This window comes from Triplophysa dalaica, chromosome 18 (genome assembly GCF_015846415.1).
Source record: "Triplophysa dalaica isolate WHDGS20190420 chromosome 18, ASM1584641v1, whole genome shotgun sequence".
In the NCBI taxonomy this organism is placed as follows: Eukaryota; Metazoa; Chordata; class Actinopteri; order Cypriniformes; family Nemacheilidae; genus Triplophysa; species Triplophysa dalaica.
Window position 1 is genome coordinate 16,908,843 of NC_079559.1, and position 26,783 is coordinate 16,935,625.

At 37.6% G+C, this 26,783-nt stretch overlaps 1 protein-coding gene across 5 annotated transcripts; it reads right to left on the reverse strand.

Annotated features, from left to right (window-relative positions):
• Positions 1 to 26,647, reverse strand: rab11fip1a (RAB11 family interacting protein 1 (class I) a). 5 transcript variants are annotated; one of them, XM_056772829.1, is made up of 5 exons: positions 25,507 to 26,647; positions 13,782 to 14,197; positions 12,393 to 13,236; positions 5,504 to 5,615; positions 1 to 2,029 (listed from the first exon to the last, which is right to left on the reverse strand). In XM_056772829.1, exons 1-5 carry the CDS (start codon positions 25,851 to 25,853, stop codon positions 1,799 to 1,801), a joined length of 1,950 nt encoding a protein of 649 aa, XP_056628807.1. In that variant the 5' UTR covers positions 25,854 to 26,647; the 3' UTR covers positions 1 to 1,798. The 5 variants fall into 5 exon arrangements, with proteins under 5 accessions (XP_056628807.1, XP_056628808.1, XP_056628810.1 ...); XM_056772830.1 differs by having other exon boundaries at positions 1 to 1,987; positions 25,507 to 26,645; XM_056772832.1 differs by lacking the exons at positions 12,393 to 13,236; positions 13,782 to 14,197; positions 25,507 to 26,647 and adding exons at positions 9,102 to 10,468; positions 11,036 to 11,837.
• Positions 26,648 to 26,783: the final 136 nt, after the last annotated feature.

The following is a 26,783-nucleotide window of genomic DNA, read 5'->3' on the forward strand; positions in this document are numbered from 1 at the left end:
AACTTTCAAATAATTTATTGGTAAATCTAATCTAACAGAATCTAACAGCATATGATATCTTTTGCATAGTAACTGTGGATGGATAAACACTATTTTAAACTATGAATTACATGTGAAACACTAAAAACAAAACACTTCTGGCTCTGTTAGGCACACTAAATAGTTAGAAAAATAATAATTTGTTTCATGTATAATTCCATTTTATGCACTATTGATCAATTTAATGAGTAAGTTATAGTACAAAACATTCAAGTGTGATCAGCATAATGTACAACACATACAAGGGTTTATATATTTAGCCAAGATGTATTCAGTTAAGTGAGGCATAATAAAATTACTTTTATGTTGTTATTTCAGGAAAAAAAAAACAGGAGATTTGCATGTCCTCAGCATTAAAGGCTTTAAAAAATAAAAAAAAATAAAAGCAAGGCACAGGTCTGCAAAACATATGCTTTCATGTTCTGATGTGCTTAACATCTTAATTATTTTAAGGCTTTTAATTTAAATTATAAGAGTTTGGTGAATTCATTCAAAATGACTGAAAAGTTAACCAGATTTTTTTAACTTAAAAGTCTTGATGGGAATATTCCCCATAGTTATTGCAGGAGACCAGTTAGAAATCACATTAAAAACACTCAAATTACAATGAATAATAAATGAGGGGTCTGTTTTGGTACTGCAGTATAGTGGAAGACTGCACATCTTTGGATCCCCAACATAGAAGCTCTCTACATCTACTGCCATGAATAGGCCACAATTAAGTACCAAATTACCAGCAATTCAGGAAACCACACATTTATTGCTTTTGCATTAAGGAACTGAAGTATGTTACAAATCCACAAATATCATTGTAGTGCCCTAAATAGCAATACTCTTTTCAAGACTGTCTTTAGAGAACGCACAGTAATCCCTGGTCAATAAAGTTATGTTATAAAAGCTGACATGTAGCATTAACAGTTTCGAAAATCAACATGACTGATTTAACAGCGACTGCCCGTTTAGCTGTGAATTCATTTTTGACTTCTGTAAAGTCAAAAAACTGACCAGGGCAACGAAAACTAAATATCTACTGTATTTACATGTAGTGTTGAAACAAAAGCTGAAATAAACATACAGTCACAATATTTAATTCTGCTTTAAGACATTTCAACAGAAGTATACAGTTTAGAATATTTTCCATAATCACTTAAAACAAAAACCTTCATAAATAAATCACCCTTTTCAAGTAAAAAGTGTTTACACTCAAAACGTTCAGAACATTCCCATCAACAGTAGCTTGAAAGCTCGAACTGAACTGAACAGTATAAGGATTATTCCCAAATGATTTGAGGCTGCATCAGCCCTAATGCAAGGCAGCAGCTTGATCTTAACAAAACAAATCACATCAGGCACAAGGTACAAGGTCTGCAAACTGAAGACACTTTAAAAATAAATCATACATTATGGAACCCTTTCTTTGCCTAAAGGAATAGCTAACTGTGCATAGGATTGGATTAATAAAAGGCTGTTTTTGTTGATGTAGGGATTTTGGAGAATGCTTGAACCCAGCTTTTATCCAAATAGAAAAATAATAACACCCCATTATTCAGCTGTAAAAAGCAGATCCTTGAGACCCATGCGGCCTTTTGTGTACTGTTAGATCTGATCCTAGGTTGTGGATATGTCTGCATGGAATGAATACTAAAATATAAAGCAGAAGAGACGCGAGTCGCGTTCTGACTGAAATCCAGTATAGTTCTGGCTACATCAGCCGAATCGCACATGGTAAAATGTCTCAGTGGAGTCGGATGCTACAATCCTAACATTTGGATTGAAGTGAAAGCAGAATGGTCGGTTTCTCCTCAATGATGCGGACTAGAAGGTTATCAATGTATTCCTCCATCTCATGGATCCTGGTGTCTTTCTTGAAGAGCTCGTCCTGCTGCTTCACCACCAGTGTGATGAGCTCCTCCTGTGTGAGTTGAGTGTACGGTGTGCTTTCTGTGTTCTGCATGCGCAGTGAAAATGCAAATTGAGGGAAAAATGTTACCTATGAAGACACATAAATTGGAAGTAGGGCCTAGAATACAAGCTTTTGTTCAACAATTAAGTCAATTCATACCGCAATCCCTTTACCTTAAATAATAATATGTGACCCTTGACAACAAAACCAGTCTTAAGTAGCACAGAAACATTTTTAGAAATCGGCAAAAATAAAAGGTATGTGTAAAAACTTCAGATCTTTCTTTTATGCAAAAAATCATTAGGATATTAAGTCAATATGTTCCATGAAGATATTTTATAAATTTCCTACTGTAAATGTAAAAAACACTATATTTTTGTGAGGGGATGGCCTGCTAAAGTGCCTCAAAATTTAGCTTTTTTTGCACCCTCAGATTCCAGTTTGTAAAAAGTTAATGTTCCGCCAGATAGTGTTCTATCCAACAAACCATATATCAATAGAAAGCTTATTTCTTCGGCTTTTAGATGATGCAAAAATCTCAATTTCGAAAAAATTTACCCTCAAGACTCTCAAAACATTACTATTGAAAATTTTAACTGCACCTTCTCAGAAACATTAGACACAGTTGCTCCTCTGCGTTTAAAGAAGATTAAAAATGGCAGTCCAACACCGTGGTATAATGAACACACTCAGGCTAGAAATCTAAATTAGAAGTATTTCGTACAGCATGGAAGGATAGTACCATCACAACCCTAGGTTTTTATTTAACAGAGTGGCTAAATTAACAAAAAATAAGTCGTCAGCGACTTCAGATTCTGATTATCAGCATAACAATGATGAATTTATGAACTACTTCACTAGTAAAATCCAAGATATTAGAGAAAAAATTATAACAATGCAACAAGAAGTGAAACCCGCTGAACAAACTAACTAAAGCACCCTAAGGAGAAATTGCAATTATTTTCTACCGTAGATCACGATGAACTATCTAAAATCATTAGATCATCTTAATCAACAACATGCATGCTAGACCCTATACCTACAAAACTACTGAAAGAAATGCTCCCAGAAATGATAGATCCTCTTCTTAGTATTATTAACTCATCTCTGACATTAGGACATGTGCCTAAAGCATTTAAGGTGGCTGTTATAAGGCTATTATAAAATACCTGTTATAAAAGTGGCTGTTATAAAAAACCCAAACTCGACCCTAGAGAAAAAGGGAAATACAGGCCTATATCGAATATACCTTTTATATCTAAAGTTCTGATAAAAATGGTTTCAACTCAATTATGCTCCTTCCTCCAAAGGAATGACATTAATGAAGAATTCCAGTCTGGATTTCGAGCATGGCACAGTACAGAGACTGCTTTGATCAGAGTTACAAATGATCTGCTTTTAGCGTCTGACCGTGGCTGTATTTCGTTATTGATGCTGCCAGACGTTAGTGCTGCATTTGACACCAGTGACCATAGCATACTCCTACATAGACTTGAAAATTACATCGGCATTAACGGAAGAGCATTGAAATGGTTTAAATCTTATTTATCCGACCGTTTTCAATTTGTAGCAATAAACAATGAGGTGTCCCGCAAAATCGCAAGTCCAGTATGGTGTACCACAGGGCTCAGTCATAGGGCCTCTGCTCTTCGCATTATACATGCTACACTAGGAGATATAATAAAGCGACACGGAATTAGCTTTCACTGTTATGCTGATGATAATCAACTTTATATTTCCTCGAAGCCTCATGAAACACAGCAGTTCCATCGCATAATGGAATGCATAGTCGATTTAAAAAACTGGATGAGTAGCAATTTTTTACTACTGAACTCGGACAAAACAGAAGTGTTACTTACTGGAACGAAAACCGCCACACGTAACAACCAAGAAAACTGCTTAACTATTGACGGATGCTCCATAAAATCCTAATTTTCACCTAAGAATCTTGGCGTTGTATTCGATAGTAATCTGTCATTTGGGAGCCATGTCGCCAACACCTGTAAAATTGCATTCTTCCATTTTAAGAATATATCTAAACTACGTCATATGCTGTCACTGTCAGATGCAGAGAAATTAATTCATGCATTCATGACATCAAGACTAGATTACTGTAATGCACTTTTAGGTGGTTGACCTGCAGGCCTATTACAAAAACTCGAACTGGTTCAAAACACGGCAGCTCGAGTTCTTACACTTACAAAAAAATATGAGCATATAACCCCGGTTCTGTCAACCTGGCACCTGTTACATATAAAGCATCACATTAACTTTAAGATCTTGCTTATTACCTATGAAGCCCTACATGGTCTAGCGCCGCAGTATTTGAGTGAACTTCTATTGTATTACAGTCCTCCACATGCATTACGCTCTCAGGCGTCCTGTCAGTTAGTAATACCTAGAATTTCAAAATCAAGTGCAGGTGGTAGATCCTTTTCTTATCTAGCGCCTTAACTTTGGAATATTCTTCCCCCCACTGTCCGGTAGGCAGACACACTCTGTCAGTTTAAATCTAGACTAAAGATGCATCTTTTCAATCTTGTATACACAGAGGATTTAGGCTGCATTATTTAGATCAACCGGAACCAGGAACACATCCAACAACAAATGATGTACTTGTTGCATCAAAGAGTGCAGAACAGTACTCTACTCTCAGCCAGTCTTGTCTCTTTGTTCCAAGGTTACCGCAGGATGCAGTTCATGCCCAGACCTGATGGCAGAGCGGAGTATGGTAAGCAGTGACCTGACAAGAGCTGAGATGATAGAGCTGGATAAAGGACGCTGCGACTTGACACGATTTCACTACAAAATTTAAAATGCTATTAGATTGTTAATGATAATCTTAAATCTATAATTTACCTTATTTGTAAGTTTTTTTGTTTTTTTTTAGCCTTGTTGTGCAAGCACTGTTGAGCTTGTGCAGAGGCAGCAGCTTTTGCCAGAGGGGAACTGGAATCCCCTGTTTGGGCCTGGGTTCTCCTGAGTTTTTTTTCTCGATTGGAGTTTTGGGTTCCTCCCCACCGTTTGCATACTGTTTTGCACTATTTGTCTGGCCTACTTTAGAATTCAGAAGTTTTACATAATTATTATTTTATATAGTAATTTAAAGTCCGTTTAATATTTGACCTGCAGTTCTCTCTCCTTTCTCTTAAATGTGTGCTTTCACTGTGCGTGTGTGCGAGTGTGTTTGCGTGTGTACGTCTATGTTGATGTGTGTAAGTATGTATGCATATTGTGTGTGTGGAGCATTTGTATGTCTGTCTTTTGTGTTTTCACCTTTTTCTTGTTTTTAGAGTTATATGACTTTAGTTGTTTTACTTGTAATCAATGCGTCTCATTTACAGCTGCTTTGTAACAATGAAAATTGTAAAAAGCGCTATATAAATAAAGTTGAGTTGAATAGAAGACTGGTTTTGTCGTCCAGGGTCACGTATAATACATTCACATCCTTTAACTATTTTGTACTTTATGGGCTTAAGCTCAGTAGAGAATGAATAGATAATTCCAAACATTGTACTGGTGGTATCATTATGATCTAAGACCTTTGACTAATAACTGTACCTTTGACTTCTCAGCCATTTCCCTGATGGTTAGGGTCTTCATATCCTTCCCCACGCTGAGAGCACTGGTGGGCTGGCTCTCTGTCATGCTCATGGGTTTTACCGGATGAGGCCTGCGAAAGAAAACAGACTGACTTTAGTGAGATTCAGCATGTAGGAGTGTCATCATAAAACATCATAATAAACCCTCAGAAAAGAGAACAAAAGTGTCCTTTGATTTTCCCTCATTAGCATATAGTCACAACGTATTTTTGGAAAGGTGTACCAATAGGGTATACTACTCATATGCTTACAGAAAATGTGAGAGCTCTGTGTGCATGGTACTACAGATAACACTCTGCTTGACCTGCAATAGGTAGAATTTAAAGGAACAGTTCACCCAAAAATGTTCTCTCATCATTTAATCAACCTCAAATTGTTCCAAACCTGTATAAAAGTCGTTCTGCTAAACACAAAGAAAGATATTTGGAAGAATATCAGTAACAGATCTTATCAGTAACAGATCTTATAATTGACTACCATAATATTTATTTTCCCAACTATGGCAGGATGAGAATAAGATCTGACATTCTTTCTTATATCTTCCTTTGTGTTCAGAATAAAAAGACATTGATATAGGTTTGAAACAATCTGGGTGAACTGTCCCTTTAATAAGACCACACCACATGAGATACTGTATTCTGCAATAAAATGTGTTCCTTTCTAGCCCTTAAAAAAATGATGAATACAAAAAAATCACGCTTTGAAAAATCTCGTTCTCGCCCGGTACAGTGCAATTCAGCTAGGTATACATCCGCGCTAAAATATCATGGTGAAAGTCATCATAGCTTGCGTAGTAAACACCCAGCTCCCAACCCAACTTTGAGAATAGATTAACAGCGACATTTTCTTTATCGCGCGATAAGAGTCTGACGTTAACGCAGCACGTTAACGCTGTTAACGGCCCACCACTAATAAATATATTTATAAAATTGATAACAAATATATAATCATCCAATCACGTGACAGCAATTTTAGTTATGTATATATGATCAAGAGAATGGGCTGAAGTTCAAAGCAGACATCAGCATAGGGAAGAAAGATGATTCAAATAATTTGTTAGGCTGTTGGTGCCAAATGGGCTGGTTTGTGTATTTCAGAAACTGCTGATCTACTGGTATTTTCTCACACAACCATTTTTAGAGTTTACAGATAATTATACAAAGAAGAAAGAATATCCAGCAAACTGTGAAAGTGCTATAAAGAAAAGCAACAGTAGCTCCAATAACTGCTTGTTACAACCACAATATGAACATCTCCGCAAACACAACATGTGAAGAAGGGCTAAAGCAAAAGTATTAACAAGATGCGGCACTGCCATTACTATGAATGAGAAGGGAATGCAATGCTCAATATGGCCGCCCTTACAGAGAAAGTCCCCCCTTCCAGTAGAAAAGCTAATCATCAATTGATAAACTGAAGATTCTTCGTGGCGGTGCCCTATATGGAGATACTTGAAAACATGTGCAAATGCACACATGCTAAAGAAACCTTGACAAAATGTGTTATTAATGCAATGTGAGTTTAAGAATAATAATTTAATTTTGAGTTGGAAATTTGTTATTTAATTGTAATTTTAGCCAGTGATTTAAAAGGTCCAGTGTGTATTTTGGGATGATCTATTGATAGGAATGCAATATAATATACATAGCTATGTCTTGAGAGGTGTATAAAGAGCTGACACGATGAAGTCTTATGTTTAAATTACCTTAGAATGAGCTATTTCTATCAACATCCCCTTGCATCTAACTTGCCATGTTCTGTCGTAGTTTTTCGAAAGGGAGGGCTGGAGTGAGCGGTTGGTTGCAATTCTCAACCTTGCCGCTAGAAATTATTGAATGGACCTTTAAAGACAACTGTCTTCCCCCATTTAATAAGATAATGCTTTAGTCTGGGATGTAGGGCTGGGCGATGTGTTTAAAAAAATTATCTCTAATCGACTTGTTTGACTTCATGCAACATTGAGCAGAGGATCAATCTGCTGATACGGACCAGGAGAGAATTCGTTCCAGACCCGCCAAGTGCTAAACAAACACACACGCGTGCACACACACAGGCGCACCACGCGCACAAACCAGGGTTGCAGTGACTTCTTTCATAAGGTAAACGAGTAGATATACCATAAAGCTTTTATGCAGTAGAAAAATGTTGCCGGTGTCCTGAAATTTTATCCTACCCGTCAGATTGTCCTATCAGGCATGTGCACAACAATGTTACGTCATTTTTTTGCGCTATAAGATATTCTACCTGTTTATTTATTTGTATTTATTTTTTCTACGGGAATATGATTGTTGTTAAATCATTCTACATATTATCTCATACCTATAGTATACTTTGATTGGGTGTTGTGCTGTAAATTAATCCTACATGTTTCTTTTATGCTGGTAGGATAATCTGACAGGGTATTTACGCTGTAAATTAATTTTATGTGTTTATTTTAAGATGGTACGACTGTCTGACAGGGTATTTTGCATTGTGAAATCATCCTACCGGTTTATTTTGTTGATGTGGTTTAGATTATATTAAGTTTTGCCCTGCGGTTGGGAAAATCTGACAGGGTAGGACAATTTGAACACCTGTACAGCCACGCGAGCATGTGGTTTTACTTTGCCGATGCAGCTCGTCTTTCTCTTGGTCTATCTGCAGCGACTGGAAGAAAATAGCAGCTCATTCAACTGACCGAACAAAACAGCGTTTCAAAAATTCTGTCACTGTAAGTGACTGCCTGGGCATATGAACATTATCGTTCGAGGTAAAGCCTACATCGCAAGATAATTTTATAACGCGTATTTTCTATTATTGACTAAAATGTCTTCCCAAAGGCCACAGAGTACATCGACAAGAATGTATCCATATTTTAATAACTCTTTTAAGAAGACAAAATGAGCAAGGTGTACCTAATAAAGTGTCAGGTGAGCATATACTGTACATGTATTTAAATAAAAATAGAAAAGGTCAAATCGCTGTATATCACTGTATTGGACATTTTTAAAGCACAGCAGAGAATGAAAGCATAAAACTAAGAGTGGATGAATCATCTCTGCATGAGATTAAGTGAATACAATCCAGCAATGCCCTAAGCGGTTTAAGAAAAAAAACATGCAACACAAGCTAGTATCATTCATGTCATTATAAGGCTCTATTTATAGTCTTGAACGCACTTGTTTTAAGCCAAAATCCTCCTATGTGGCCCACGAAGCAAAACCTTTTAGTGTTGTTGTAAACCTGTATTACTTGCCCTATTCAGAGCTCAATTCCTCATTTGTACAACTAAAAAAAATCAATGAAATTCTGTGACGCTAACACAGACCAAATGTGATCAGCATCAAGAAGCACCAAACCCAATGTCAGAATCCCAACAATGAAAATCCCCAAGCAACCAATTGAACAAATTCCAAAGACACATTCTAAATCTGATAAGGCCAGATATTGATTATGATAGTTCCAGGGTAAACAGCAGCTGTTGCATTCAAAACACCATGGGGACAATGAATTGTTAGAAAATTTAAGGAGTTGTTAGTATGGGGCGGTTAAAATGGGATTTGTGGTACTATCCTCACCTCCATGAATTTGAAACTGCACTTCCACTACCATTCTGCAACGTAACCGGCTGCGCCTCTGAAGACGTGACCCAAGCATGAACCGTGGTCTGTTCCCCAGGCACGCAACCCAAAGATGGGTCATATGCTTCTAGTGTGGATTCTGTTCTGTTGGGCATCCCAACACTAGTTACAGTCAGTTCAACATCGTCAGCATCTTGTGATGACTGAGAAACTGATCTATCCAGGCCACTTTTCTCCATTACGGCTCTTGTAGTAGTTGGGTATTGGCGAGAATTCTTTTTACGGAGTGAAAAATTTCTTTGGAACGTGGCTCTGGCTTGCTCAGTGAAGCTGGGTGATTGGTTCTTGTTTTCTGTTCTTGCTGCTGTTCTGTTCTCAGAAGTCTTTGTGAATTGATCATTTGTGTTTTTGCTTGAGGATATGGCATCTTTTTGATAAGCACAGACAACCGTATGATCTTCAAAATTCAATTTTTTGTCTTTCTTGGGTTCATTGGCAAGTATCTTGGGGTGGTCTGCTTCATCTAACGCCTCCAAATAGAACTTTTCCCTCTGGAGAGCTCCATATTTTGTGGGTGCACGTAATATGGCACCATTCTCAGCTTGGATGCTTTCTAATACCACAGGTTGACATGTAACCTGCTTGTTTGGTTGGACTTGTCCGACTGGGTCTTTGATTACTGAACGTTGTCTGGGTTTGACTGAAGGCATGTCTCTAGCAACATCTCCAGCATCTGAATCCCTATCAGCCTTTGAATTGAGGGTTCTAGAAGCTGGTGTTGGCTTCTTTCTTGCTTGGAAAGCTTCCCTCTCTGTCTCCTGATGTAAATGTCGTCCATAGTGTACATTACCCTCAACCAGTGGTTTGGATGGAGCAGAAGCTGGTGTGTGTGGAATGAGTGGTTCTTTGTGCAACAAGTTGGCCGGATGAGATATCTCATGGTTCTTTTGGTGCTGGTTGAGACTTAAGGCCACAGATTTATATGAAACAGACTGCTGCTCAGGTCCATCTACGTTCATCTCTTCTGAGATGTCGCAGTTTCTCTGGCTGACCTGGGCAATAACGTGATCCCAACGCATTTGAGCCATCACCCCATGTCTTTTCTTCGGGTAGAGCATTTCATATTCTGGAAGCGGAACAGAAGGCCTCTTACTGGAGTTATGCACTTGTGCCCCGTTAACCATATTGTAGTTTTCAGTCATGAATGAGGCCATGGAATAACCAGGGGGTTGGGGGGCCCGCCGCTTTTTGAAAGACTCAACTTCTTCCATGCTGCTTCTAGGGGATTCACTGTGAACGTTCTTTGAGGTTTAGGGTGTGCCAGAGAAGAATGAAGGTCAGAAAACATACCAGAGGAAGGAGCACTAGGGAGGGACAGGGGAAGCGTGTAAGCGTTCGGAGAAAATTGGAATTGGCTATTATCTGTTTCAGGCAACACACTCCTAGCCAATCTGCCAAAGAGTAAAAACATTGTAAAACTTTCATCTGCTGAATCTAAATAGATAACTATACACATACAATGAACGTTTTGACACAGGGACTCATGATCCATCCTCTACAATCCTTTATCAGACCTCACTCTACATATTCACACAACAATCAAACAATGGAGATAACACATTTTCCTAAAAAGGTAAAATCTTGCTATGTCGGAACCATACTGTGCATGAGAGGCACAAATGTATTTCTATTTGTTACTTCTTTGTATAATTTATATTCTAAAAAAAGTTTCTAACTGGCATCTCAAATAATATAATGTGAAATGCAGATGATTATTTTCCTTCTCTATATTTAAATTCCTACTCATCAACTCTAGTTAGACAAGAAAAACTTCCCTGAATTCTCAAATCTAAACGTTTCACTGAACATACAGAACTAAAGCAAGTTCTTATTTCTTACTATAATCAGCTATGGAAAAATTATCTACTCACCATATTAATAAACCACCACAAAACAGAACTACTTAAATTCCGGTACCAAAAAAATCCTTCAGACTTCTGTGCTCACACAATGTCTCTTTGTCACTGTCTGTAAGAGCTCAAACTCACATGATCTTTCCAAAACTAGTTTCTCTAGAGAGTTCACATTCTCTCCTTAACCAATCATTTGCTTTCAAACGGGTCGGGTAGGTTACGTAGAAACAAGTCATAATTTCTAAATAAAAGTCATGCAATGCTGCCATGCCCATGCTAAGAGAAAAATAGTGATGAATAGCTTTCCTGTTGCTCAGTGGTAAGTGCATTGGTTGTGGGTTCGGAACCAGGGGATTGCAAATACCTATGTCAAATGTATAGGATAAAGCAATGTAAGTCGACTTTGGATAAAAGCATCTGCCAAATGCCTAAATGTAAATGATGAAATAAGTTATAAATGACAACAGCCTTTGTTTATTTTGCCTGAACAGTAAACATAAAAATGAAATAAAGGTTCAAATGTACGAAAAAAGTATGAAATTAGAAAAAACAGTGTTTTATACTGTATTCAGTCATGATAAACATTTGCAGCCTGGAAAAAATAATGGCCAGAAACCATGTTTCATGGAGATACTATGATAAGAACACAAGAGAACTACCTGATACTAGAACCCCCTCCATCCACAAGTAAAAGATGATCTCATCTTCTCATCCCAGACAAACATGATACTCATCATTTCACAATACAATATAGAACATACAAAATTGTTTAAGGAGATTGTCAGTTTATCATTGTATCAAGTATCATTAAGCCATCATACATTATCAGCAAAATAATTCTAGAAAAAATACAGTATTTGAATTTGGTATAGTCCACCCAAAAATACAAATGCTTTCATAATTTACACATTTCATTTAAAAACTTTATGTTATTATTATTAACTTATTATTTTATATTATTTGTTTGATGTCTTACTGTCCCGGCAATCCCCCATCATCATCTAATTTACATCTTTTATATTAAACCATCTATGTAAAACCAGTTTCCAAGAACAAAGGATTTCCCCGTCAAGCCTCTGTTTTTCGCCAGAGCAGAGAGAGATGTGAGCGGTATAGAGTTATAGCCAGTGCTTTTTCTCCACTCTCAGGTGGTAGATTTATTTAAAAAGCTAACTGCATTAGAGGGTGGTTTGACTTACTATTCAGCAGGGAAAAAACACAGTCAGTGAACCTCTAATCTATCCTAAACATGAACCCTAAAACCACTTACTTGGGTCATGACAATAACAAAGATTCCTTTCATCGCTGTGATACCCGATCAAATGCATCAGGACCAGGTTATTTATGTGTTTAGCAATGTCATTTGAGCACTTACCTTGGCTTGACTGCGGCCGTGCGATTGGAGATGGCGCTAGTGGGTGGCGCTGGAGAACGGATGGTCCGGGGGTCCAAGGATCTCTCTTCTGCTAAAGAGGCTGGATTATCTGGGGTTAGGGGAATATCTTCAAACCGGTTTAAGGAGGACGGCGCTTCCATACGTTTGGGTTCTGGAGGGCTTGCTTCCTCTTTCTTCTCCTCCTTCTTCTTTCCAATGCCAAAGAGAGAGGAGAGCCTTTCAGTAACTCTGTTCTCTTCCTGGTGCTGCTGCTCCTCAACTCGCTGCTTCTCCTCGTTGTGTCGCTTCCTCTGCAGCTCTTCCTCTTCCTTCAATTTCTTGTCCTGCTCTTCTAGTCTGCGTTTCCTCTCTTCCTCCTGTTCTTGCCGTCTCCTCTTCTCTTGCTCTTCTTGTTGGCCCAGCATCTCTTGAAGGCTTCTTGCCTCTTGTTTCTTAGCCTTCTCCTCATTCTCGTGCAAGCGAAGTCTCCTGTCCTCTAGGGGGCGTTGTTGGACAAGTGGATCTTTGTCATTGACTTCAGGCTTGTATGAGGGGATACTCAGAGCTTTTAATGAATCAACGGAGACGTCTGACATATTTCGTTGATGGTATTTTCGAACGTCCTCTACCGACCCATGTCCGGAGCTGTTTAAACTAAGCGTAGAGCCAAAACCAGGTTTTGGGTCTTGATCTTCTGCATAAACGTGACTGCCGTTTATACAGAGGTTATTCTGCTCCGACAAGTTCTGTTTAGAGCGGCTCAGAAGAGAAAAAGGGCCACGAGACACTTTGCTGTCTGTGCTGCCATTGCGTTTGTGGCCCAGAAATTTAAACTTCTTTTTCACTGTGGTAGAAAATGTAAAAAATAATTATTGCCAAAATTATTTATATATAAAAATTACAGATAACAGTGACGACCAATTTGTGACTAGTGAAAATCAAAATCTAAGTTTTAGCAAATTTGTTATATGTTATATATATATTTTGTCATTTTTTTATTTGCATGTTCCTATTTAAAAAATTTTTTTTGTTTTTGTTTTTTATTATTATTATAATGTTACAAATTTAAATTTCTAAAATAATAATTTCAAATGAATATTAATAATACATTTAAAATAATACAAATAATTTTGAAGTTTAAATTACATTTTATAATTTATTAAAAATATTTTAATATTATGTTAATATAGAATCTCACTTTAGAATTAGAAAAAGTAAGAATTGTACATAAACAAATTAAAGCAGAGACTTTTAGTTTTATTTCTCCTAGAACTACATCACTTTAAGAACCAACTCCATAATTTAAAACAATACATACATGTGTAGAATGTATATATGTATAATATAAACAATATAAATCACTGTGTACCTGAATAACATTAATCTTACCATCAGGGGACTCCACATTAAGGCCTGACGATCTGCTAATGCTTAGCGGACTGTTCTTTTCGGGCAGGGTGCCCAAGGTCAACATGGACTTGGAGACATTCTTTTGGAGGTTTGTTTTTGATCCAAACAAAGATTTTATATTTGATTTCTTCTTAGGAGAATCTCTACAGTCCTCGCCTTCCCCCTCACTGTCTGTTCCCGCAACGGACACGATCTCAGAAGCCGAATCCGAGAAACTGTCTTTCTTTTTCCCACGGATCTTGTCTTTGAGTTTGGAGATGCCAGACCGAGGCTTATCTACCATGGAGAGGTCAAACATACTTGCTGTCAGGTTATTCCGCATGTACTGGATATCCAGGAAAACTTCACCTCGGTCCTTTTCTTGTTTACCATTTCTATCAACCAGCTTGTACCAGCTGAAAAAGAGAAAATTAGTTCTTTATTAGACTTCAAAACTGTTTTGTTCTTTGTCTGTTATGCTGAATGATTAAAACAAGTCAGAGTTTGCCGGTTGTTAAATGAGCCCAGGTGTCAAGTTTTTGACTCCATGAAGTTTAGTACTGCATGCTTTAATGGTCACATTGGTTTTAACAATGAAACCTTTTAGCTATATTTTGTCACAAACATATGGGACATTAAACATATTTACATTTATGTATTTGGCAAACGCTTTTATCCAAAGCGACTTACATTGCAGTAACCTATACATTTATACTTAGGTATGTGCAATCCACTGGGATCGAACCCACAACCTTGCATTGTTAACGCAATGCTCTTACCACTTAGCTACCAGGTTAACAGGAAAGCTTTTTATAGCTTGTTTTAATGTTACTTCATGTGATTAAACAAAGACATCAATGTTGATATGCAGACATCCGGTCATGAGTTTATTAGTTAGTGAATGCATTAACAAGAAGAATATATATGTTTAGCTTTTATTAATCTGTGTTAATGTTTCTTAATGCCAATACAATTATTAGTTGAATGTGCATTAACAATTGTTGCATTAACTGTGTTATATAACATTATATGTAGATATGTTAAAAGTTACAAACTTTGATTTTAAACATATATGATAAGATTAATAAATTAAATAAAAATATTGTTTATTATTTATGTTGACTAATGCATAAATAGATGTTATAAAATGGGCAATTCCATACAAATATCAAGCTTAAGATGAACAATCATGTTCCAAAGGTTTTATACCATACAGATAGGTAAGATGTCAATATTTGATGGTTTAAATATCCAGGACATTGTTTTAAGCATTTTATGCTTTAAAAAGCATGATTTTCCATGGTCAGGCAAGTGAATTGTCACATCCATAACACAACATTCACATGCAAAATTAAACATATTCCTCATAAATGGATATGAAAATTAAAATAAAATAACTATTTTATTTTACGTATTACTAATTACTTATATACATCAACACATAGTTTCAATAAGTAATGTGAAGTGTGAAACTATCTTAACAGATTAGGAAAGCATTCACCTGGGACAACTCAAATGAAACAGTCTAGTTGTCATTACACCTTACCTGACAGACCAATTTGACAGCTGACCAATCAGAATCAAGTATTCCCAAGAGTTGTGTCAAGCATTATTAACATGCTCCCACACGATTAACATGTTTTCCATAACATACATATTTAATTGTATGACAGTTTGCTATTGTATGCCAGACTCAATTGAAACTATCCGGGTAATCATATTAAAAAGATTTAAAAATAGAGAGATAATTGTGTCTGCCAAATGTTTCTGGTAAAAGGTTAGAAACTAATCACCATGAGGGAAGAACAGGCCATCAATGTTTTAATGGAGGCTGAACCCTGTACCAGTAAATTACACAGAATTAAGCATTTTGCCTGCTCCTGCCTCCTCATTTCTGCCGGGCAATTAGCTTGTTTTCAGCAGTAAGGTAAGAGAGTCCTTGAGTTAAATTTCTGTTAAATGGATAGTTCACCCAAAAATGAAAAATTCTGTCTTCATTTACCCACCCTCTTGTCATTTCAAACCCGTATGACTTTCTTTCTTTTTACAGAACACAAAAGATATTTGGAAGAATTTCGGAATCAAACAATGGTGGTAAGGTACCCATTGACTTGCATTATTTTTGTGTCCATACAATAAAAGTGAATGGGTACCATCCTTGTTCTATAACCAACTCTCTTCAAAATATCTTTTTTTGTGTTGTGCTGAAGAAAAAGTAATGAGAAAATGAGTAAATTAATGTTTTTATTTTTGGGTGACCTATCACTTTAACATTGAAAACCAGACATTAATATCCTCCCATTTTGTTGTCACAACAGACTCCAGGATTCTTTCAGAACACATGAGATGTCTGCAGCAACACTTGTGACCCTGAAAAGCTGCACGCAAAGCTGAATGGATTAAACATGACGTGTGCACAGTGGGAGAGGCTGCAACAGCATTCCACAAATTCAGGGTTGGACCCCTCCAAAGACTAGACTTCTGGATACTAAAATGAACATGAATTCCATAGCCATATGCTTAAAGACAAACAAATAAATAGTCATTTCAACAAATTCTAATTTAGCAATGTGATGTTCTTTTTAGGAAAAGAGAGGGAATTCATTTGAGTGGGATCTGATTGTATTTGTAGGGATATTAATGTTTGTCTTGCAGAAAAGTTCTAAAGTTTGTTAATTTCCTTCATTCTCGCATGGCTTTAGTTACGTTGGAGGTGTCTGTTGCAAGAAAAAAAACGATCACAAAACAATACAGAGTGAGGCTGCTGTCGCTCTGCCGCTCATTATCTCTCCTTTCATGCCTTGCTTCTCTCCAATTACAGTACCTTTCAATTAAACACCAGAAAACTCTGAAAATTAAGCTTCAGCTGCAGATGTAAAATTGTGCAGAATCAGAATAAAACATCCAAATAAAACATTCAATTGACCCATACTAAATCTAAAGGTTCCCATTTTCCAAGGCGCAAGCCAGAGTTGTGAGAACATCTTGAAAACTCGACTAATAGACATTATTTCAACATCCTACACATTCCTCATAGCTGAGCTAAAGTACCCCCCCCCCCACAAGCAGCAATGACAGGAGGCGTAGCGCTCAACGCTTTATCTCAAGACAGGGAAATGCCAACTCAATAAAGTGCTTGATAAACCGCTCCTGCTTCTAATCTCACCTAAGTCATTTTGTTGACAATGAACAGTAAGCAATGTGTTCTTAACATTAGGAACAGTGTGCTATTTGCACCAACCAGCAAAACAACAACTATGAGCATATTAACTGGTTTATTAAGTGAACTTGATGTAACTCTTCTGGGTTTGGAGCTTAACAGGAACCATGAGTTCCCATTAATATCCTTCATTGAAAACAGATACAAGAAACCAAGATAAACACTAAAACCAAGGCCCTCATCTAACCAGAGACAAACAAACTTGCTCATCAAGTTATATCAGCTCTTTTATTTGAGGAACAACAACAGATTTTGAAAAGCTTATGAGGTCAGAAGAACACAAATGAAAAGTTGGCCTACATGAAAAAGGAAAATCATTGACATTATTGTAACTTAAGAGTTTCCCTTGTGCTTAAAATATAACACTGAACCCCCATGTAGAATTATTATAATAATACATAAATGAACGGCAAAGTTAACACAGAATTTACATATGTTGGAAAATTACTAAAATAAGACCCATCAGGTTAGATCCAACACTGCAGCTATTCTTTAATAAGGGACAATGAACAGGCGAATCAATGTCAAAAGCTGCTATATCAACATTACAGTGAAGTAGGACAGTAACATTAGACCATCAGACTCTAGAAGAAGAGAAAGGGCTAAATTTAATCCCATGTGGCAATATATACATGAGAAAGAAAGACAGAAAGAAAGAAAGAAAGGTTTCACACATACTAGCTATATATGTAATATGTAATAACACATATTGACATAGATTTAAAAACCCATTACGTAACACAAAGGTGTGTGCATGGTTGACATCACTGCGTTCCAATTATAAAATGTTAACCTATACGCCCAAAGCCTCATCACAATTATTAAAACAATGCATAAGAACATAAAGTCTTAAATCTCCTGGTACACAACTGCTTTACATAGTAATCATGTCACTTGGGCAAACTCAAGGCAAATAAACAAGTCTCACATCATCTGTCTCTCTCTGCTAGGCAAGACCAGGAAAGCCAATGGAAAAATCAATCAGCTGACCAAATAGGCAAATATAGAGAAACCCTTCTGGCCTTTGTATTTGAATGGTGAACAGCTCTCATAGTTCTAATCAAAGTAAGCTCATATATAGACAAAACTTAAAAGCTTATAGGTCTCATGAACTAGCCTTGTTTATTGTTTTATACTGTTGTATTAGGTCTGGTTATGACGTTTGTGTGATTTTCACATTAAGTAATAGGCTATTTTCTACACTGGTTTTGAGGCCAGCCATCCAAAGGCTCAGTTTTAATGGGCGTGCCACATTGAAGACTTTATAAGTAAACACCCACTGCTTTGATTGGATTCTGTGACACGGGCTTTTTTTATTTGGTTTGAGACATAACGTTAGGTTTCGTAGAATTCTGCAGAATTTAAACTAGGGTTGGGTCTATACCTATGGCTGATAGACATGACGATGTTGAGCTAGCATCATGATTCCAACAAATGTCTCACTTTCGTCTTGTGACGCTGGCTGCTCTGTGCTTCAAGTCGCGTAGTAAACAAATACAAACAAAGCTAATGGGCATAAAACCTCACACTGTACAGATCAGACTAGCCTGACTTTATAACTCTGGAGCTCACGCTGTATAAAGATGATGCGCAGTCTGCACTGCCCGCGTTGTATAAAGGAGACGCGCCTAACTTTATAACTCTTTTATTGAATATAACATCAGAATAACTGAAGCTTGCGCATTATAAAGAGGACGCGCCGTTTGCGCAGACCCGCCTGACTTTAGAACTGTGTAAAAAAGACACGTGCCTGCGCAGTGTGCGTTGTATAAAGACACTTTAGAAACTTTTTTTAATGAATGTACTAAAAGAATAAGAATACATTCTAGCCTCACTGTATAACTGTGAAGCTTGTGCTGTACAGATGACACACGCCTGGATTTTTAACTGCCCATCTTGTGCTGTATAAAGACGTGTCTCGTGCTAGACTAGCCTTATTTTATAAAGGTGGATTGACATGGTGTGCAGTAAGCAGAGGAATTTCCATGCGGCTGCCGTCTTTAAGCCTTTAAGCGTTCACAAAAATATAAAATATTTTTATCTTTAGCTCTGCCTGCCGCAAAAACGCTGTATTTTCCACATACCACTGATGTTTGTATCTCCTTTTTGCCCTACCTCTCTGAAACGCGCAGATTTTTTACAAAGCTCATCGCTCCGAAAAGCGAGGTATGCTTTGATTGGCCAGTTAACCAGTGCGAAGTAATTAGTGTTGCTTTCGCCAGCGAAAATTCCCAAAGACCCGTCAAAATAAAAGTCATGTTAAATTGAACACTCAGACAAAAGTGAACTATAGTATTTGCTTGCAAAATTGTTGTGCCCTTGTAGTAAATTGATAGACACTGAATACTATAGTAAAGTTAAAAAACACCATAGCATCTAAAAATTGTACTGCAGTTTACTACAGTAAATACTATACAAATATACCACTATTGTATAGTAAAAAAGGAAAAACACACAAATTAGAACAATTAAAACAAATTTAGGTAGTGTAAAAATAATATGGCCCTTATTTATCCATCTGTATGTTACATGCATTTTTTCATGGCAGTTTTCGTCGACTAAAACTAGAGGAAAACAGTCAAAAATATGACTTAAATGCTCAGACTTTTAGTCGACTGAAACTTGAATAGACTAAAAACTAATAAAAACTAAAATCACAACTTGACACAAAGACTAGACTAAAACTAAAAGAGGCGGCCAAAAACAACATTAGTAGGGACTGGTCGAATACTGCAAGCGCGTGACGGAAATGTAACGCCTCTTACCATATTTGGAACATCAAGTTCCCAAGCAATTGAGAGTACAGCTGCAGGTACAGGTACGCACACCTTACTTGCGTATAAATTTGGGCGGTCTTAGTCAACTCATGCCACGAACTGATGCAGATTTGTGGGGGTGTGGTTACACAAGGTGTTTCAGGGAGGTCTGGGTGAACATTCACTTTTATATAGAATGCATCTTATGTTCTGACACTGTTACCTACGCAATTTTACGTGTCTAATACATGCGTGGGCAACAACAATGTATTCACGGCATATGACCTCTTTAATAAAAGGTTTGGGTGGCTTCAGTGTAATGACATCAGGAGCAATCCAGTCATTTATATAGATCAGTAGGTCCAAGTCATATTTGGCAGTACCAGCAAGTCCATTGCACAATACAATATTGCAGTGCTAATACCAACAAAAACATTCTATATTGTGCGATATTGACACCGATAGTGTAAATAAAATAAAAAAACTGCCTTACTCAACATACTGTTAACTCATAGAAATTTGTAAGTATTGGCTAATTCTTATATCTCAGTCATACATTTTAGTATAATTTGCTTTCGCGCAAGGTTCGGCGAAGGGGCTTCAGTATCACTTTTTGAATCATATGTTTTTTTACGATTCAAATTGTGCCAATTCATATGAATTAGCCACATCGTAAAGTACTCCAGTGCTCCAATTTCCAGTGAGAGCCGGTTGCCTGTACAGCTAAACTCAAATTGTCTTAAAACAAAAGCAGAAAAGATTTAGCATTTACACATACTGGGCCATATGATTTCTACGATGCAAAAAACGCAAATGGAATCACAGAATAACAACATAGCTAAAACCAAACCTCCCGTACTTGTCTAAAATACTAGAAAAAGTAGTGTCAACTCAACTGTGTACCTTCCTACAAAATAATGACATGCACGAAAAGTTTCAGTCTGGCTTTAAACCGCATCACAGCACTGAAACTGCGCTCGTTAGAATTACAAATGACCTCCTTATTGCTTCAGATAAAGGTAACATCTCACTATTAGTCCTGCTTGACCTTAGTTCTTAGACCATAAAATACTACTAGATCGTTTACACCATTATATCGGTATTCAGGGACAGGCACTGCAATGGTTCAGATCTTACTTAACAGACCGATATCAATACGTCCATTTAAATGGGAAATCGTCAAATCTTACGCAAGTCAATTATGGACTACCTCAGGGATCGGTTTTAGGACCCTTGTTTTTCTCCATATACATGCTGCCCCTCGGCAACATTATTAGAAAACATGGAATTAGCTTCCACTGTTATGCAGATGATACTCAGCTATATATCTCATCAAGACCAGATGATTCCTTTAAGCTATCCAAACTGGCAGAGTGCATCGAGGACATAAAACATTGGATGACTAGTAATTTCCTCCTTTTAAACTCTAGCAAAACAGAAATATTACTTATAGCACCAAAATCAAGTAAACAGAATATCTCCGATTACAGCCTGCAAATTGAAAGCTGCACTGTTACTCCAACGAATACAGTTAAAGACCTAGGCGTTATATTAGACGGCAACCTGTCATTTAAAAATCACATCTCAAATATCACAAAAACAGCCTTCTTCCACCTTAGAAATGTTGCCAAATTACGAAATAGTTTATGTGTTGCAGATGCAGAAAAGCTTATTCATGCATTTGTGACCTCACGGCTTGACTATTGTAATGCTCTACTTAGTGGTTGTCCTGTATCATCGATAAACAAACTACAGTTAGTTCAGAATGCAGCTGCCAGAGTTCTTACTAGGTCAAGAAAATACGATCACATAACCCCAGTTTTATCATCGCTTCACTGGCTACCCATTAAGTATCGCATTGATTTTAAAATTATTTTAATTACTTACAAAGCCCTGAACGGTTTAGCACCTACTTACTTAACCGAGCTTTTATCACGTTACAACCCATCACGCTCGCTAAGATCTCAAAACGTAGGACTTTTGACAACACCTAGAATAACAAAATCCACCAAAGGTGGACGAGCTTTCTCATACGTAGCACCTAAACTCTGGACAGCCTTCCTGATACTATTCGAGGGTCAGACACACTCTCCCAATTTAAATCTAGATTAAAGACACATCTTTTCAGCCAAGCTTTCACTTAATGCATAGTTAATGAACAGCAGCTATGCTAATTATTCTCTTTATTCTCTTTCCGCCTCTGCCTCGGGATGCCCATCCCGAGGTAGGAAGAAGTTCCACCATGTCCAGGCGACCGACAGATGCCCATCCCCAATTTGAGATTACACCAGATACAGCTGCAGACTGACTGACCATCCCAGCTCCATCTAAGGCAATTCCACCAGCTGCCAAGAGAAATATGACCATCGGACCATCCCAGCTCAGACCACTCCATCCCCAACCAAGAGCAAAGACGGACTATTTGTCTTATTAATGCTGAAGTTACAATATTTGGTATTAAATGCTAAACCTAAACCACACGTCAGCAGTCTGAGTGCAGCTATGACACGTCAGAGGGGATCTGGCCCTCCCGGTTGAGCCTGGTTTCTCCCGAGGTTTTTTTTTTCTCCATTAATCAATCATTGGAGTTTGGGTTCCTCGCCACAGCAGGGCAGTGTTGGCCTGCTCACCGGGAGACTGCATTCATTCATTTATTTATTTATTTAGAAATTAGATGTTATTTATTAGAATGAACTTACTCGTTGTATAAATACCATGCACTGTGCTGTGTTTTAACTTTTCTTTTTGTCCTGTTTGCCCCTGTAAAGCTGCTTTGAAACAATACACATTGTGAAAAGCGCTATATAAATAAACTTGAATTGAATTGAATTGACAGAATCCAGGCATTAAAATGAAATTTGAGGAATAAAGCGGAATGGTGCGGAATCTGCAAATGTATAATTTCTTAATCAGATAATAGCACTGAGCAATTTAAATACTTTATCTGTCTCTGAATGAATGATTCTAGCAGTTTCCTGTAATGCACGCACTTCTGTTAACAGCATCTGACTAAATGGGGATGCGAACACATCTCCAGAGCTGCTCTGAGTTTATTTCAAGAGCATTTCACTCCAAAGATGCTCTGAGAGTTAATTTCATGAGCATTTCACAGCTTCATTTTAGTCACGCCATGGTCAGACTAAACCTTGAGCATGCAAAATTTGTTCGTCAGTATTGCAAAATTGGGCGGGAGCAATTCCCCCATCTTTTACATTTCTGTACCGAGAGGTCACGCTACTACTTGATTTTCTATTCGCAGGGTCAGGATTTACCAAACTTGAATTTTGCTATGCAGCGAAATATCTTCGCATGAGCTGCGTTTCCAGTCTGACACATGCCATACCTTTGAATGGAGGTCAATGGAAGTGTGACCGCAAGATAAAGCTACTGCCAAACATGCATAAAAAGGTCTTCGGGAAGAGGCAGAAGCGGACCTATACTCTTATGATCAAAGGGATCAAGACCTCTAAAAGCCCTGTAGAGAGCGCATCTCAGTGTCTGCTCTACCATCCTGGCAGGACATCAACCTCAAAAGCAGAGCTACAAAAATTTGGGATGCACCTAATGTTCAGCAACCGGACCAAATTGTCAGAAAATAGCAAAAACGTCCGAATAACTGGATTGGCTGAATAATTTTTACATGACGTGTGATATGATCAAGCAGCAACCAGCACAGAGAGAGAGACGCGCATGCGTTTTATTAATGAGGTAAACGTGTAGGTAGTGTGTGGAGCATATAATTTATGTCAGAGAAAGACACTGCACGGAACTTGCCGGAGAAAGTTTCTGAATTAAAGCGTATTTACCGGTCGGTAACTTGTGTGCTTCAGACAGGAGCCTAAAAGACTTTAACTACCCTGGTAACTGTCTTTTTACAATGCTCCCATCTGGTAAGCGCTTCCGTAGCCTGATGGCCAAAACAGAGACTCGGGAGAAGCTTTTTTCCAGGCCATCAGGCTCCTAAACTGAGTCTCTTAACATCATTTGACCTCACTCATTGTTCTCTTAAGAATATTCAGCATCAAATATAGTGACACTGCTACTTGCACACAGCACTGACTGCTCTTTTTTTGTTGCTACTAAGTAACCACCTTGAGTTACGATCTGTTTGCACATTCTATTGCATATTCCTGCTCATGTAATTATTTACAGTTTACAGTTTATCATCTTGAAAAACTGCACACGGTAAATCAAACTAAGTCACTTGTCTGTGTTTTGTTGGCAATGTAGTTCCGTTCCCCTGCCTGCCTCCAGCAGCTAGGATTTTTTACATCAGAAATAATCCTAGAGCTGTATCTCGCTTTTATAAATTTGATCAAACTAAATACTCTTTGAAAATACAATGTATGCAATACTACTATACAGGTACTCAAGATTAAAATGAGATTGGCAGAAACTGCGTGTGTAACCCGCTCTTTAAAGTTAATGCACTGAATAAACAAAATCTACTTGGGTGATTCTCACAAAATCTTGGTTTCCAATATGTCAAGCATGATTTTCTTAAAAACCGTTGTATCAACAAATTCTCTTTATATTCATTTAAAACAAGGGTAACACTTTATTTACATTGCCCTTGTTACATATGTTACATGTATTTAATATAGTATTTACCACAAATTATGCATAATTACATGTAACTAACCCCCCAAAGTAGATGTCGTTCATTTTTATAACAAAGTACTTAAATGTAGTTACACTGTAACACAGGCACTGTAAAATAAAATGATACCAAAACAAGATTTGACATGTTTACAAGCAGTAATTTCACATTTACTGACAGTTCAACACAATTAAAAGAGGAACGAGGAACGTATTAATATTATTTTCTAATTTCACTCGGCGGTCTCTGTGAACTTGTGATGGATATATAGCCTACATTATGCTCACTCAGTTGTGACAACAAATTAAAGCAAAATATTATTCTAGTGCTTTTAGTTCACCCAAAAATGGTCCCCAATTGACTTTCCATTTTAGGAACAAAAATGACTATGGTCAAATATATATAAAAATAATGCAAGTCATGCAGTTAGTCATACAATACGTCATCGCAAACTGAAGGGAATAAACCTGTGTTTGCTTAATGTTAAACAAACACTTCAAATTAAAGAGACATGAATCATCAAGGTTAAAATTCCTGACACAATATTTAAAAAAACTCACAAACTAACCCATGTTAACATTTCAGCTACTCTATCATTAAATGTTAAAATATCCATTTAAAAAACATTATAACCCTAGCAGAACTATATGAAGCAGGCAGAACTCGGTTGTCATCTTAGAATAATATTGCTGCATAAGTTTGACTAAAATAAACCATGTGTTTATTGTGCCAGAAGAACACGTGATATTGATGTACAATAGTACATTATATTCTGATGATTAAATACTTTATATAGTCTAGTCTTAAACGCTGTATATCCATTACTACCTTGTCTGTACAAATAGACAAATACTGAACACATGTGTTGTTTTGTATTGTATTGCACATGTATTAAAGGTGACTTAATATTCACGAAGACACAAAAACAAGATGAAAGGTCGTAGGAACACCCAGGAGGCAAAGTGTACTTGTACTAGCCCAACATTGTTTAACAAGGGTGGGGTACTGATATCTTCCCAAACAAAAGCATGAGCAAACGCTAGGAGTTTAAACCTGTTTAGCACCACTCTTACAAACACATTTACAAAATGTGGTCAACGTAACTTTTTGAAACACTTTTTTATACTTCATATCACAAATGACACTCACTCTGTCTTTTTGCGTAATTTGTTGGCATGGAGGTCGACTAAGTTGATGACAGCCTGCCCCAAAAACTTGTCCAGCCCCACTTGGGCTCGGTGCATGGCGATGATGTACAGCGTGAATCGGTCCCCGTGCCCCTGCTGGACAAGCGGCAGGTCAAACGTCGCTTCCTCTTTCCAAGCGGGCGCGACGCATTTCTCCGCCACAGAGGTGGAAAACTTGTCCTTACCCACCTGCATAATGGCATACGCGTCGTTTGTGCCATTTCTGCCCTTGATCCGCAGGTTTCGCGCTTGAAGTACAGTTACCTGTACACTGGTGGGGTACCACTGCTGGTCACCTAAAGTCGACATACTCGGCACTGTTTGATCACGTCCAAACCGGGACGAAAATTTGCCTTTTGTTCGCTCTATCTGGTCTGATATTTTGCGTTGTGTCCACTACAGTGCGTATGAGTTTCTCTCAACTTTGAAACTGAATGGGAGGTATCGTAAGCCCCGCCCTAATGCGTGACGCGCCCTGTGTGTTCAGTGCTCAGGTGATGCAGGTGTCAGATAATTCACCACATAAACTATTAATAAATTACAACAAGACGGAACGATTGCAGAGTTTAGGAACCAACGAAGAGCATTTTAGTTGGCTGTAAATGCTTGTAAAATGTAGTTTACGGTTAACGGAGATATCATGATTCTTGTTGCTCAACTTACTTCCTCTCCATAACAACCCCAAATGATTCATTATTAAAGGCGGGACAGTTTCAGCGAGACAAAAATAGAACGTCTGAGCGTGTTTTGAGGCCGATTAGTCATCATTCCGATTCTGCTATCTTTCATTCGTTTATTTGCACACTTTGCCCCGGCTAACCATATACGCAGGACTCACCCTTTTTGAAAAAAACTGCATATGCTGGTAAAGTATGTTTTGAAGCATGGTAGCAGGCTAGCAGCTGGTCATGTGCTGGTTATTAGCTGGTCAGAGCTGGTTTAAGATGGTTTTGAGTTAAGAGCTAGCGGCCAAAAAGGACCCGCTCCATTGCTTCAAAACACACTTTACACAACCAGCAAATTATAAAAAAATTTCAACAGAGACTTTTAAACGGCTATTTACTAATTTAAACTAACCATATACAGATACGCTATTCGTACATATAAACCCATATCGTCCTCTTCCTCATGATCAAACTCGGTAAGAGGCGGAGCGTTGTTCATCCTTTGTTCTCAATGGCATATCAGTGTACATTCAACAATACCGCCTTCCTATAGGTGAGTTTGAGCGTCAGTTAT